The 15,169-nt window shown below is 53.2% G+C and overlaps 1 protein-coding gene across 2 annotated transcripts in view; it reads left to right on the top strand.

Annotated features, from left to right (window-relative positions):
* The first annotated feature begins 1,216 nt into the window (after positions 1-1,216).
* CLASP2 (cytoplasmic linker associated protein 2) overlaps positions 1,217-15,169 on the top strand; it is a 72,340-nt gene continuing 58,387 nt past the window's right edge. Inside the window, exons 1-4 of one of the 2 annotated variants that reach the window (XM_044656580.1) lie at positions 1,217-1,250; positions 1,633-1,779; positions 6,493-6,495; positions 9,756-9,835. In XM_044656580.1, the coding sequence (XP_044512515.1) occupies positions 1,217-1,250; positions 1,633-1,779; positions 6,493-6,495; positions 9,756-9,835 (264 nt within the window). The remainder of the gene's footprint in view (positions 1,251-1,632; positions 1,780-6,492; positions 6,496-9,755; positions 9,836-15,169) is intronic. The other variant, XM_044681165.1, reaches the window with a different exon arrangement.

Here is a 15,169-nt window from a genome sequence, read left to right as displayed (position 1 = left end):
TTTGAAGAGAGGACGAGCAAGCTCAAGCCTGTCCTTACCTCCGCGAGGAAGGGAAGGGCCACTGAGCCCAGAGCCTGGAGCGTCAGACAGAGGTGCTGGCCTGGGCCCTAGGCCTGGGGGAGGGAAACAGGCCTTGAACCCCGGTCGCTTGGCGGTGGGAGGAGAGCTATCTTTGAGGTGCTGTGCTTGGAGCCCTGAGGAGGGAAGGATCTGCACCCCGAAGTGGCCCACTTCCTGGACGAGGAGAGGATGCCAGGAAGCCCTTGGATCTCTGGGGGAGAAGGCCCAGGCCCAGGCCCAGTGGATTGTCCTTGGCATTGTCAGACCTGGAGTCTGGGGGCAGGGAGAGGCCTGGAGTGGGGAGGATCCAAGTTCGAATGTTCCTGGCCCTCCCTGCTTTTCTGTCCTGGAACTGCTACCGAGGCCCAAGGGAAGGGTTTCCAAGGCTTTGCCGGAGGCCAGGCCAGGGCTGGATCCTCCCTCTGTTGCGCTCTGGTTCCTTAAGAGTTAATTAGCCTGGCTCCCTGCTTCCCTCCATGCCTGTGAGGAGAGAATCCGGTTTCCATGGAAACTCGGGATGCGGGCTGCCTCCTGGCTTCAGGGCGCGCCCCCTTCCCCCCCCCCAACACCAAGGACTCCTGGAGCTTGTCTACCCCTGAGTCGGGCTGGTGTCAAAAGAGAGAAAATGGCTGGGCATTCGCATCCCTTAGCCCGGCTGCAGCCTCACCTCTCCTCTTGGCCAGGATGCTTCTGCGGGGTCCTAGAGGCCCCTGGCCTGGCCCTCTGTGGGAAGGGGGGCCCGTGGCCTTGCCCGGCCTGTGATGGAGGAAGGCCCAGCTTTTGTCTTGGGCTCTGCCTGGCTCTGTGCCGGGGGGGGGGGATCCCCGCTTGCTGGAAGCCCCCCTCCCCCGTCACGCCTGGGAACCCTCCGCCGGCGGCAGCCGCCTTCTCCATGCAGGAGGAATTTTCACCTTTCATCGGGCTGGGGCTCCCAGCAGATGATGTCACCTCGCAGCCGATTGGCTGTCGCAGTACCTAGCGCAGGCAGGGCAGAGAAAGAAAGATGCCGGCACCAGGCTGCCTCCTCCTCCTCCGCCGCGGCTCCCGTCAGCTCCGGGCGCAGCCCGTGATTCCGGCCGCGTGCCAGGGTGGGGCCATGGCAACCCCCCGCTGCAGCCTCCAGTGAGGGCGCGCGGGCCGGCCGGCTGCCGGAGGCATGAGGCGGCTGATCTGCAAGCGGATCTGTGATTGTGAGTGCAGCATCGGGGTGGAAGCTCGGCGGAGAGCCCCGAGGGAGGGCCGGGGAGAGCAGGATGGAGAGCAGCCGAGCGAGGGAGCGGGAGAGGCAGAGGGAGACGCAGAGGAAGCGGGAGGAGGAGAGGAGAGGGAGAGGGAGACGGAGAGACGGAGAGGGAGAGAGAGGAGAGCAGGATGGAGAGGAGCCGGAGCGGGAGCGGAGACGCCTCTGCCCCTGCTGCCCCTGCCGCTGCCGAACGGAGAGGCGCCCCTTTGGCCCCCCACATTCTAGCAAGAAAGGCGTGAGTGTTTGCTGGGTGGAGGAGGAGGAGGAGGAAGGATCTGCCGGTGCCCACAGGGGGCCCCGCTCTCACCCCGCTCTCTTGTCCTCTCCAGATAAGAGCTTTGATGAAGAAGAATCGGTGGATGGAAACAGGCCGTCAGCAGCTGCCTCAGCCTTCAAGGTTCCTGCCCCGAAGACCTCGGGGAACCCCGGCAACAGCGGCCGGAAGCCCGGATCGGCGGGGGGACCCAAGACTGGAGGTAACGGAGCCCTCGCCTGCTCGTCTTGTTCCTTGCTGGGTCCCTCCGAGGTGGGGGAGGGCGGATGTGGAATCTCGACCGCAGCGGCTCTCGCAGGGCCATCGGGCAGGCGGCCCACGTGCCAAGCCGGGCTCCTAACGGCCCTGCGGGCGCCCTAGATGGCTTTTCTTGCCCTTCGGGTTGTTGTTACGCCGCGGGGGCTCCCAGGGTGGATTTCGGGGCTCAGGGAAGGTGCTGGGCCTCCATCTGCTTTGTGTGTGCAGAGCAGGGACCCCAGCAGCACCACGGTCAGCTCCCCCTTCTGCCCAGGCATGGGGCTCTGCTGCGGGCCTGGTGGAGTCACACCTGCATCCACCTCCGAGGCATGGCAGCTGGGGGTGTCGCCGACTCCAGCCTGAGTTGGGGCAGGCCTCGTGGCCCTTTGCTCCCCCCCGCACACCGTCCTGGCCCCTCCTTGGGTCTTGGGGGGAAGGAAGCTGATGGCAGTGTTGGGCACTGCCCTGTGACACTGGCATCGGGGCCTCTGCTGAGAGCCCGCCTCCTCTCCACCCCAGGCCACGTGGGAAGCAGAGGTTGAACGTCCGGGGAGGGGGGGGCACCTACAGGAAGAGGAGGTTCCTGGACCCCGTGCCGTGGCGCTCTGGGATCATTGCTGTGGGCCGGCCGCCGTCACGTGCCCCTTCTCGTCCCCGTTCTGGGGAGCAGGCAGTGCTTTGGCCTGGCCTCTCTCGGGGCTTGGAGCGCCTTCCACAGGGGCACCTTTTGACCCGAACAAGGCCCATTCTGCGGCCTGGCAGCTTCCCAACGACGTCGCCCGCCCGCTCATTGCTAGGGACGGCCTGTCACTCTGCTCTTCACTTCCAGAGCAGATGCTTCTTCTCGCTCTTCCTGGTCGTGCTGACTGACCAGAGGGGGCTCGTGAGGCCTCGACCCTCCCGTACACTCGGGCGCCCCAGCCATCGGGCACCAGCTTCGCCTTGGCACCGGCGAGGCTTCATTTCATCTTGACTTAGATGGAGAAAAACTCTATTAAGATGGTTCGTGGCCCTGCGAAGTCCTCCTCTGTTGAATCTTGGCGGCCATTTTTATTTCAGTGCCCGCTTTTTGGAGGGGAGAAAAATCATCCAGCTTGAAGCAGAAATCTTGGCAGTGCTTTCCTTGGGGGTCCCGGCCTAGCTCAGACCAGGGGGTCCAGGGTCTGGCAGGCAGCCCGAGAGAAAGAGCCGGACAGTCTCCTGTCACCAGAGCACCTTCCTCAGGCGGATGCCTTGCCAGACCAGGCCTCCCTCCCCTTGCCCAGGCCCAGGTCATTCACAGGCACCGGCCAGTGGCTGCCTCATGCCACTACAGGGACTTTTCTTCCTGTTCCAGCTTGGGAAGCTCTGGCCGAGGAGCCCCCCGACGCTTTCTGCCACGCTTCATGGTGGTGATGCATTTGGTGGCCTTCTCCTTTTCAGACCCCACCTGCAGTGGCATCTCAGGTGCCCGCTGTAAAGATGGGCATTGTGCTGGGTGGACAGAGGAGCAAGTCAGGAAAGGCCTTTCTTGCAGAGACCCAAATCCAAGTGTGCCTCCAGACATGTCCGGCCTGAGTAGCCCTGGGAAAGTCCCGCACCGTCTGCCTCTGCCCGTTTTCTCGGTGCCTCTCTCCCAGGGCATCTTGGGGATGCCAAGCTCGGGCGAGAGCTAGTTCTGCTGGTGACGCTGAGGAACCCGCCATCGCAAACGTCCAGGAGCAGTCAGCGATGGGTGCTGTGACACTGTGACAGACGAAGGTGGCGTCTCTGGATCTTTGAGATCCGCGCACAGAGGTGATACATGATGGAATCCCTGCCAGCTCTGTGCTGCTTCATGGGGGGAGTCCAGCCCACCCACTGTCTGCCTCCTCTCCATCCCTGGTGCTCCTTGGCCTCAGCCTCCGCCGTGCTGGTCCTGGAGGAGAACCGTGGAGAGGGCTTCTGCCGCTCACAGATTGGGGGTCTCCCGGATCCCCTAGGCCAGCTCCTATCTTGAGGAGTCTCCACTTCTTCCGCTTCTGCCCTCAGAATTAAGGGGTGCTTCCTCCTTTCTCGTCCCCTTTGGCACATGGCAGTGGCCATCTGCATCCTGGATCTTCTCCTCAGCCCCTGGGTTCCATTTTCATGGCCAGGAATACAGACATTTCCTCACTGACCCGAACTTCTCCCAGCCTGTCACTTCTCTGGGCCTCAGGCTGGCCACCACCATCCACTGCAGGACTCGAGGCTCTCCCTGCTCACCCCCCCCCCCCATTACCTCCTCCCGTAACGTCTTCTCCTGATTCTTGTAGGCCAACTGCAAGTTGGGTGGCTAGAGGTGGCCACTGGGCACTTTGAGGGACTCTTGGGGCCAGGCTGGAGAGGGAAGAGGTGGCCAGGCCCTGGGTTCAGTCCTGAGTGATCCAAGGAGGAGGAGGAGGAGAGGGGGCTGAGGGAGAGGCAGGAGAAAACTTCTGGGTCTTGCAGGGGAGCAGGGTGGGGCTCGGACCAGATGAGAAGTTTGTGGAGTTTCTTATCATTGAACAGTTGCGACTAACAGCAGCTCCGTGATGTCCGGGCCCACAGATAAAGTCCCGTTTGGAATTCGGAGTCCCAGACAGCCCAGCTCCCTCCTTTGGCTCTTTGGCCATATCTGACTCCTCGTGTCCCTGTTTGGAGTTTTCTTGGCTGAGATCCTGGCATCTCCAGCTCGTGTGACAGATGAGGGAACAGAGGCAGGCAGGGCCAAGAGACTTACCCAGGGTCACACAGCTAGGAATTGTCAGGGGCCAGATTCGAGCTCAGGACCCTTCCCTGGGTCCGGCCTGGGGCTCTCTCCCCAGTGTTCCCCAGATCGAGAAGTAAATTGTCCATAGCGTTTGTCTCAGGATTTCTCGCAGGCCTTTCCCCTCCCTCCTCCCAGGCCCATGCCATGTTACACGGGGGCGCTTCGGGCCACGTCCTGGCTCTCCCGGTTCTGCCCTCTTTTGATCCGTCTGGATTGGGGAGGTTTGGCCGAGCTCAATGGGATCCTCCCCACGTTTCCCCAGCTGGCGTGATTTGGCTTTCCTTCCGTTGCATTCAGGTACCCAAGTTTGCTCAGCCGTCGCCCACTTGCTGGTCATCTTCTTTGTTTCCCACTAGAAGGGTTTGGTGTATTTGGAGATTCTCTCCTTAACAGTCACCTCGTTGAGATAGTGGATCCCGAGAGGGGTATTTCTGGGGCAGAGAGCACGGCTGTTATAGTCCCTGCTTTCCGCAGTGCTCCGCCTGGTTTGCAGCTCCACCACCAATGCACCAGTGGGCTTGGCTTCTTCTAGGCCTTCCAGCATTGACTCTTCCGTCTCGCGTCATGTTTGCTGGGAACGACCTCCCCCTCAGAGATTGTCGGTCATTTGTCATTCTTTTAAGAACTGTTCTCAGCTGGGGATCTCCTGGCGCTGTTACGGTCTCCTCTCGACGTCCTGCTGGTGCCGGTGTTTCCCCACTCTCAGACAGCGGGGCAGAGGAGTGGGCATCTCTGCTTTGTGCCCGCATCGGCTAGGAAACTGGCATTACTTTGATTTTCTTGCTTTTTTTTTAAACCCTTCCTCCCTGTCTTCAAATCAGTACTCCGTTTCAGTTCCAAGCAGAAGAGTGGCAAGCATAGGCAGGTGGGATGAAGTGACTTGGCCAGGGTCACCCAGCTGGAGGCGTCTTCGCTCCAGGCCTGGTTCTCTGTTCACTGGGCCATCTCGCTGCCCAGTTTCTGGTAACGTATCTTCCTAGTAGATTCTATTTTATACAAATGGGCTTTAAAACTACAGACCTGTTTTAGAATGTGTATTTATAAAATCTGTAAACTCTACGTTTTTGTCACAAGCATAAGAAAGAGGGAGAGGAGTGCAGCCAAGTCTGGAGCCAAAGAGCTATCGTTCGTCCCCCGTCGCTGCAGACGGGGAGAGGGGAGGTCCCTTTCGGCTTCTTCTCGGCATTTCTCCGCCCCCTTTTATAGCGATCCTTCCGCAGTTTTTTGGTCATCTTACAGACAGCCATCATGGCTGGTATTCAGGTATCCGTGTAGACAGAGACAGCAATATCCCTCTTGGCTGCTGACCAGGGAGTCGCCCCCAAATGGAATCGGGCCAGTTAATAGCTTCAGCCAAATGGCCAGCTAGAAAGCAAACCCAGAAGGCTCACCAGCCTCTCTCGAGTAGCGATAGAATGAGGGGGGATCTCAAGGGCCCGGGAATTGTCCATGGCCGGGGCTGCCCCTCTCGTAGAAGGGGCGGCAAAGTGCACGGACACATTTCACGCTGAGCCACCCAGACGGTGAAGCACCCGCAGGATGTGTGGCCTCATTCTGCCTGTGACTTGGGGGCACCGACGGTCTCGGATAGCCCAGAGGGCTTCGGCTTTGTCATCTGTCGGGCTAAAGGGACACCTCGAGCTGGATGACAGAAAGCTTTCGGCACCCGCTCTGGGACGGGCCTGCGCGTGGACAGCTCCCGGACAGCCAGGCGCCCCAACCACGGCAGGGCAACAGGAGCGGAGGCTGGAGACGACGGCTTTGACGAGCCCCAAACCAGACGACCTCTGGGAGGCAGGTGCTCTTAGACCCCCATTTTACAGACAGGGAAACTGAGGCAATTCGCATCCCCTCCCCCAGGGCTTCCTAAGTCTAGACCCAGCCACCTGGGCAACCTTTCAGGAACAACTTATATCGTGGGAAGAAGAGCTGGTGCTCCTGGCTGGGCCATGCCAGTGCTGGGGAAAGGAGGGGGGCTCGAATGAATGTACACTGGGGTGGCAGCACGAAGGGAACCTACCGGACTGACGACTGAAGATGAAAAAGAGAGCGTGCCAGCCCACGAAAGCCAGGCAGTCCTTGAAGGCCAGGCTTGCCGCAGGGCTCAGCCTCCCTGTGGCCTCCGGACTCAGCCCACACATGGGAGCAACCTCAGTGGGAGCCTGGCCAAGGGCTGGCCCAGCTGGCTCAGCTGTGAAGTGGGGATCGTCACGGCGCCTCCATCTCCAGGTCCCACAAACTAATGAACGGAAAGCTCTTTGCTGCACGGCTCCTGGCAGATGGCCGGAGCGAAGGCAGGGCCACGTTTAGACTTCAGATCCATCGGACGCTCGTGTCCCCTCCCCCGGCCGTACTCCCTTGGGTTCAGGGGGGCCCTCTAGGAGCTCACGCACTGCCGGGCAGGTGGGACGGCGCTTAGCACCATCACACACTAGCAATGAGGCCTTGAGAGGTCACTTCAGCCTGCCTCAGTGTCATCGCCTGTACAGTGGCCTCTCAGGAGGCTGTGGGAGGCTTCTTGGAAGAGGTGCAGGGGACCCAGCCTGCTGAGGCAGGGGGTGGGGGGTGGGGATATTCAGGAAGTCTGTGCCCTGGATCCCAGACCTCATGGAGAGAGAATAGGGGGACCATGCTGATGGCAGAGAGCCCCGAAGCCCCTGGGCCGGGGGGACGGAGGACCACGGGGCTTCCTGGATGCTTGTGGACTTCAGCTGACCAAGCCACCTGGAAGAGGCTAATGGAGCAGTCTGTGGGGCGAAGACCCCCGCGTGAGACCTGGTGTTGCGGGGGACATGGATCAAAAGTGACCCACAAAGTGGGGGAGAACCCAGGGCGGCAAGAGCCGGCCCCGGGGCTAGTGAGGGAGGCCAGGAGGTAGAGAGGAAATGCTTGTCTCCCATAGGCATCCTGCTATTAGGAAGACTGGCAGACAGGTTCTGGGTCACCCAAGGGGAGGCCAGATGGTGGCCAGGCCAGTGTCGAGTGTGGCACAGAAAAGGGGGCTCAAGGCCGCCAGTCTGGGGTTGTAGCAGGCTCAGGAGTGGGCCGGGCTTTAGCCACGTCCCCGAGCTTGAACGGGCCATCCGTTGGCATTTGTGACGAAACGATGGATGTCAGGGATCGTCCTTCCTGCCAGAATTATTTAGTGCGCGTTTCATTTGGAGTTCTCTCTCCCAATGCTCTTCTCGTCGATGCTGGCAGGAACGACTGGGGCGTTTCCGCTCACGTGCTCCAGAGTTTTCTTTCGCTTTCTGCGCTGTCTCGTCTGGCCCCACGGACGGAGCTTTGTCGTCTGTCTGCCGGTCACCTGCGCGCTGCTCTTCCTGTCAGAGTTATAATTTTAGGAATCCGTTTTCAGTGGTAGCCATTGCTTTTACTTTGCCGAGGTTTCCCCCCCGGCCCCTCCTTGCCCTGCTCTGGGTCTCACATTCCCCAGAGAGGTCAGAGAATGAGAAGTTCAGCAGAACTTCTCACCCTGGAGGAAAGGGAGCCTGGCCTCGGAGCCCAGAGTGTTCTTTCTGACTCAGGACCTTTGTCTGGACACATCTTCTCATGCACGTCCTCACACCTCTGGCTCCTTTGATTGTCCCAGAACCTGCTTGCTCCCTCCCCACTCTTCTTGAACTCTAGGTAGGCCTCTTTTTGGGGTGCCCCCCTTCACTGTGGGATGTCCTCCATCCGCGCTTGGCATCTGTAACAACGGTGGATGGAACCCAGTCCTCTGGTGGCTTTGGTGGTCTCAATGGTCTCTGTAGCCTTGCTGGTCTTGGTGGCCTCAGCGGCCTGTCCTCCCTCCTTTGGCTTGGAAGCTGACCCGGGCTTTGCCTGAAACTTTGCTCCTTTATTCTCAGTGCAGGGTTTCTTTCCAGAGGTGGTGGCTGGATTCTTTCTGGTTTGATTTGGCTCATGGCTCTCATCCATCCGTGGGGTTTGGTCATTCCTGGAGCTTTCTTGGACCGCCCACGGCCTTTGGGTTTGGTCACTTAAATGACCTTGTCTCCTATTTTCATATTCTGGCTTCTTCCCTTTTTCCTAATTGATCAACCTTGTTAAGCTGTTTCTTGGGCCACGGAGCCCCTGAATTCTCTTTCCTCTCTTCCATGGTTTTCCAGAGTCCTCCCTTGGGGAAGTAGAGGGCCGAGAAGGCAGGATGGCAGGCCAGAGGGGGCCGGATAGTCCCCCAACGACTAGTGCTGGCCATGGGCTCTCCCCATCTGGAACCGAGCCTGCCACTGCACTGGGCTGGTCTCTTCACATCCGTTTCCTTCCCCATCTGCCTCGACTGAAGTGAGACCAAGAGATCGTGCCCTTCTGTGACGTGCCTGCTGGGTGTGGGTGCCAACTCAGAAGCCGTGCCACCCACGGTCAAGTAAAAACCTGTATTAGTTTGCCCACTTTCTGCTAGCTTCAGGACGCATAGGAAAGTCAGGCTTCCTCTGGGCCCAAGGGGTCAGCCTTTGGGGATGAGTGCACTGGGGCCGACCAGTTCTTCTTGGGCCCTCAAGCACTCCCCGAGAACCTGGAGAAGCAACCTGTCTCCTGGCGTGTCTGAGATGACCTTTGATCCCGGTCTTCCTGGGCCACTGGGTGGCGACTGCAAGATCTGATGCCAAGGGTTCTGGCTGGCATTCAGAGCCCTTCAGAACATGGCTCCCTCCTCCCTTTCCTCGCACCTGGACACACACTTCCATTCAGTGACTCTGGCCTCCCTCCAGCTCAGGGTTCTGGGTCCCTTCAGCCATCCCTCCCCCAGTCCTGGAATGATCTTTTTTCTCTGCTCCATCTGCCAACCCTGATGTCTTTTTATGTCTCCTCCTCCAGGAAGCCTTCCCTCATCTCCTATTTATCCTGGGGAGGGCTTGTTTACACAGATTTCTTACCTTGTGTTCTCCCATTAGATTGTAAGCTCGTGGAAGGCAGGGCCATCTCGTAGCCCCTTCAGGTGTCAGGCCGGCCCCACAGGAAGTGCTTAGTCCATGTTGACCAGTTGTTGGTTGAGCCATACTCCCTCCTGTGTGATGTCTCTGGTAACTGGGTCTCACATCTGTACCCCCAGCAGGCTGCTCCTCAGCCCTGGTCTTTAGAGCCAGCTCCCAAGGAGCCCTGACCTCCTGGGCAGCCACCAGGACTGGCCAACCAGCAGATCCATCTCGCGGCTGTGTTTTACAGAGCATTCCCTCTCTCTTCCCTAGGTGCGTCCAAGGAAGGAGGGGCTGGCGCCGTGGATGAAGATGACTTCACGAAGGCCTTTGCAGAAGTCCCTTCTGTTCAAGTAGGACCTTTCACGCCTGTGTCTGTGTGTGTCTGTGTGTCTGTCTGTGACTGTGTAGGGCCCAGGCAGCCCCTGCCTCATGATAGTCATCTCCTGGGGCAGGGCTTCTGATTGCTGTGCCCGAGAGGGGGAGAGGCTAAGGAGAGTTCTGGGAAGCTGGCTCACCCAGGGGAAGAGCACAGGGCCTGAGTTAGGCAGGAGCTGGCCAAAACGGCCGGTCTTGAGCATTTAAATCAAGGCACGATTGTTGGGGCCAGCCAGGGCAGGGGCACCCTGTAAGGGGCCCTCAGGCTCCGAAGGCTTAATAAGTAAGACTCATTGACAAGAACTCACAGTGTGATTTTTAGGGGGTTTTTTGTCTGTGAAGTACGTCCTGCCTTTGGCCTCTATTTGGCTGCCCTCAGGTGGAGTTGGCATGATGGGTCCTTGGTGCCTCCGAGCCTCCCACATCCAGATGGCCTTTTCTTATTGTGTGGCAGCTGACTGGCACAGGCTAGTGCCGATGCCTTCACTTCCCAGTGATGGTGCTTTCTGGGCCTTCCTGCCTCCCCTTTCAAATGGCGCCTGGTTCTCTCTTGCACAGGGAAGGCCTCACTCGCCCTCCATTTTCCTTGATGAGGCCTTTGGCAATGCCCTTCTCTTTAGGGATGAGCTTCTCTCCCTTGGCTCTTCTGCCCCTGACGCCTCCTTTCTGCATTGATTTGGGATGGAGTGGCATCTTTGTGGTCCCTCCCCCAGCGGATCGCCAGGATGCAGCTTCGCTCTCAGTGTCTCATGCTCTGGGCAACTGATAAGAGACAAGAGTGGGGAGGGAGCTGGCCTTGTCCTGGCCAGACCCTCTGCATGCAGCCCAGGGCAGGCCCCTTTGTGGCAGCCTGAGCCTTATCCACCTCGATGGAGGGCATTTCCTCACCGGCTTTTCCCTGACCTCATGAAATCCCAGGCCTAGCATCGTGTTATGTTTAAAATTAGTATCTACCACGTTCTTTCTATAAAGTTTATTAATAATCACTTTAAATAGAAAAGAGAGATAAGCATAGATTTTAAAGTCTCTTACTCCGTCTGTCTGATCACATGTAGCTCAGCCTTGCAAAATTCTCCATCCATTCTCCTTCCTTGTTCTGGGAAGTTCTAAGCCAAAAAAACCTAGGAGGGCTCCACTCAAACCCTTTTATCATGTAGAGAATGGGATGGACCAGGTCATCAGCAATCAAAGAGGGGGGAGGGAATGAAATTCCCTCTGCACAATCCCCCCTGTGATCCTTTGGGAGACTAGTCTTCCCAATGGATCATTTAAACACAACTATCTTATACCTCTAAAGATCTTCTAGCTAAAAGTACATAGAGTATTGCACTTTCTAAGAGGGAGTTACAATATTTAGAGATAAGAGGAAAATAAAAGAAGAAGAAAACAAAAATTATTGATAGACGCATTGACAAAATGCCAATTAGAGGGCAGTCCCCTTTGGCATGAGAGTTTACATTCAGAATAAATATGTTCAACCCCCTTCATTTTAGTTCATTATATCCCGAAGTTCATTCTGGATCTTTTGATGCAGTATGTGGCTTCTGCAGGCATCTTTATGGCACTTTCTTCAGAAAGATCCACTTTCTTGATTCGGGTTGTTGGCAAGTTTCTTTTCCTGAAATTTCTCCAAAATATTTTAAATCTTGGATTTTAGGATAATTACACAATCCCCCCTGAGGAGGGTGTTGATCAACACCAGAATCACCTGGGATACATGACTGAGATATGGGGTATATGAAACGATATCAAAAGAAAACCAGTAACCCTCCAAAAAAATCCCAAATAAAAGAACAAAATTAAATTCTAGATAAAAATAAAAAAATAATAAAAACAATGAAGAAAAACATAATAATTAAAATGTTTAAAATAATATAGAATAAAAATCTTACATGTATAAAATTCTGAGTTTAAAAAAAGAATAAACCTGTAACAGGTCCTTGAATCACCAATAAGGCCTAATTAAAGTGATTTATGTCCCACAAGCCTGTAGGACAATTGCAGTGATATAGCACTTTACCCATTGGCAGCCAGGACTACAGAAAATTGCCAAACTATAGAGAAAAGGACTAGATTTTAGCAGCAAAATGGGGAAAATCATTCCCTGGTATGATTTTACCTTCACTGTCAGGGATAGGGAAGCCAGGATGATAGCCATACTTCGGTACTTGACTGAGAGTATTTCAGAAGCAATGTGGTACAAGGAGTCCTGCTTCTTAACATATGTCAAGCGCCATAACCTTGAGTCTCACACTAGTTCAAGTCCTTTAGTATTGGCGTAGATGTTCAGCAATCCTACCGGGATTGGTTTGGTCCTTTTTGACCTTTGCTCCTAGGCACTGTACAGATTCTCATCAATCCCATTGGAATTCCATATGCCAGTGTGTTAGCCAAACAGAGGCAGAACACAAAAGTTTTCTCAATCAAAAATGACATCTATTTCTCTTTTAACTTGGCCATGATCCACAGTGTTAGTGTACATGATTTTTTCACCAAGTAAAAGCCTTTTAAAAACAGTAGTACAACAACTAATGCAGATTCTAAGAAGTATCAAAATCCCCAAAATTATAAGAACCCAGTTAAATGACAAAAGCAAACAAACCCACTATCATATAGGATTCACATGAGTCTCTTTATAGCCACTTGCTGTGTGAAATTTTAAAAACCTATAAACTCATAGATACTTCTCACAAGTTCTTCTGATCTAGCCAATCTTTTAACCTTGGCTGAGATATTTTTAACAAAGTCTATTACTGCCATTATTCCAAAATTTGGCAAGAGAGTCCAGAAAAACACAAACACAAATCTGTACTTTTGATTAAAAACCTTTTGGGGGGGGGGCAGCTGGGTAGCTCAGTGGAGTGAGAGTCAGGCCTAGAGACAGGAGGTCCTAGGTTCAAACCCGGCCTCAGCCACTTCCCAGCTGTGTGACCCTGGGCAAGTCACTTGACCCCCATTGCCCACCCTTACCACTCTTCCACCTATGAGACAATACACCGAAATACAAGGGTTAAAAAAAAAAAAACACCTTTTGGGGTCTAAAATGTCACCAAGAATTTAGATCATTCTGGTATAAGAGTAGACTCTTTACAGGAAAAATCATTCCCACCTCCAGGATGATATTATAACTCATCACAGGGTTACTATGCTACTTAGGCACCTCCCTCCCTCTGGTATGAGACTGTAACAGTGTTATAGAACTGCCTCCAATATGTCCCATCCATTTCACGTGGAGCCGAGGACTAGATATTGAAAATCACTTCAAATGTCTCATCCATTACATTTTCAGTAAACGTGGAGATGGGGAAATACAACAGTGCTAGTGCACTTTTACTTCAACTACCTCTTGTTACAAACAACTCAGAGGCAGGCAAATTACTAGATATCTAAAAATAATTTCTCAGAACCCTTAATATCAAAACTTGTATACAGGTTGAAACTAGTTCGATGGGGTCCATCCATCATCTATGTGACAATTAACAAATGCAAAAAAGAACAAAAGACAACATGTGACCTCGATGATTCCGGTGACAAACTCAGTATCCCTAAGGACCTATGGTTTTACCACTTAAAGGGTTTGTGCAAGGTGTTTATGGGCTTTTCATAATATATTCTTCACCAGTCCGGTCATAGGGTAGGTCCAAATAAAGACAATGTAACAGAATATATAGATAATAGCAAAAACACAGTAACTGAAAGTGACATCGTATAATAGAATGTAGTAGGTAGATTGATATGTAAACTTAAAATCAAAATTAAATCTTAAATAATAAATACAATAAATGTGACAGAATACAGCCACTCAATGTCAACAGAAGGGTTTCACATGGGAGCTATGGATCAAAAAGTTTTTCGTGGTTTGTTTGTTTTTTCAATTTTGATAACTTATTCATGAAGTGGTTAACAGTAAATCTTGTATTTAAAATTTCATTACAAAGACTTCTTCATTATGGGGAGGGGAACAAACTGAAACAGTTAACATTAATAAGGCAGTGGAGTCTGAAAAGGCTTAAACTTCACCTCCAGACTCTTTGAGGTCCCTTCCCCTCCCAAGTACTATCATTCATTTAGATTCCTTTGTCCACACCTCTGGGGTCCCCCATTCTGAAGGAGGTTCTGCACTGAGTACAGATGTTTGGGTGTGAGTTTTGATTTGCCTCATTCAAATTACTATTCCTCCTATTGTCATAATTCCTGAAGCTTCTCTTCCTATTTTCTTGATCTCTCTTCTTACGATTCATAATTACATGACCCAACTTTCCACAAAAATAGCATGTTGTTAGTAGTTGTTTTGTGGATTCTTGTAAGGGAGTTATGACCTCTTCTTGCTTTGCCTTTCCAACTGTTTTGGTTAATTCCTCTATTTCCTTCCTTAATATCTCCACTAAATTAGTGTTCTCTTTATCCTTCTCTCATTGTTTAGCAGTTAATTATCTTATTTCATTCCTTAATGTTACCATCAAATCAGTGTTCTCTTTCTCCATTTCCTTATGTCCCTCAAAAACACAAACTGCCACTCTTTTTAATTCTTCGAGGTCCTTATTAGGCCAGCTAGTCATAACATAATTTTTAAATACCGTGCAGCTGTTTTTCACAAATTGTATCCTGATTTGTCTAATATCTCTTTCTCTAGAAAGATCCAAATCTATATATCTGCCTCCCAGCTCAATAAACCTATCTGTAAACTAAGGGGGGTGGTTTTCATGATCTTTCTGCTTTTGATGTTAGAAGTTAGTCCATGTACCAGGCCTATCAGAACAAGCTCTCATTGCTTTTAGTAATGCCTTTCTAGCCTGGCATAGTTGTGAGTAATCTTGCTCTGCATTTGGGTCCCATTTGGGATCTTCCATTGACCAATGTGTTGATTCCTCTCCCTGGGCCTGATTAACAAGAGAAAGAATCTTATTCCTTTACCTTTCTGTAAGCATGACATGGAGCAGATCTTCCATATCAATCCACGTGGGATTATATGTGCAGAAAATGCTTTCAACTTTATTTATGACTACCATGGGCTTGTTTTCGAAGGAAGGAGTTTTTTCTCTGAATCTCTCAATATCTTGTGGAGAGAAAGGTGTATGATGCCTATTATTCACTAAGTCTCCACGTCTCTTATAAGTAGGAACATCTCTGAGAGGGAATAGGCCTTTATTCAAATTATCTGTGATAACTGTAGCTTGACTTGTTGTGTGGGTTGCTTGGGCTGTTGTGGAGCCGGTAGGGGAAGGGGGAAGAGTGGGTGTGAAGGGAGGAAGGTGTTCATCAGAGGTTGGGGAGGCAGGGTGAAAGGATGGGATTGAGGTTGGGGGCTG

This window comes from Gracilinanus agilis, chromosome 1 (genome assembly GCF_016433145.1).
Source record: "Gracilinanus agilis isolate LMUSP501 chromosome 1, AgileGrace, whole genome shotgun sequence".
Taxonomy (NCBI): domain Eukaryota; kingdom Metazoa; phylum Chordata; class Mammalia; order Didelphimorphia; family Didelphidae; genus Gracilinanus; species Gracilinanus agilis.
Note: the sequence above shows the minus strand (reverse complement) of the source record. Positions and strands in the feature narration are given on the sequence as shown.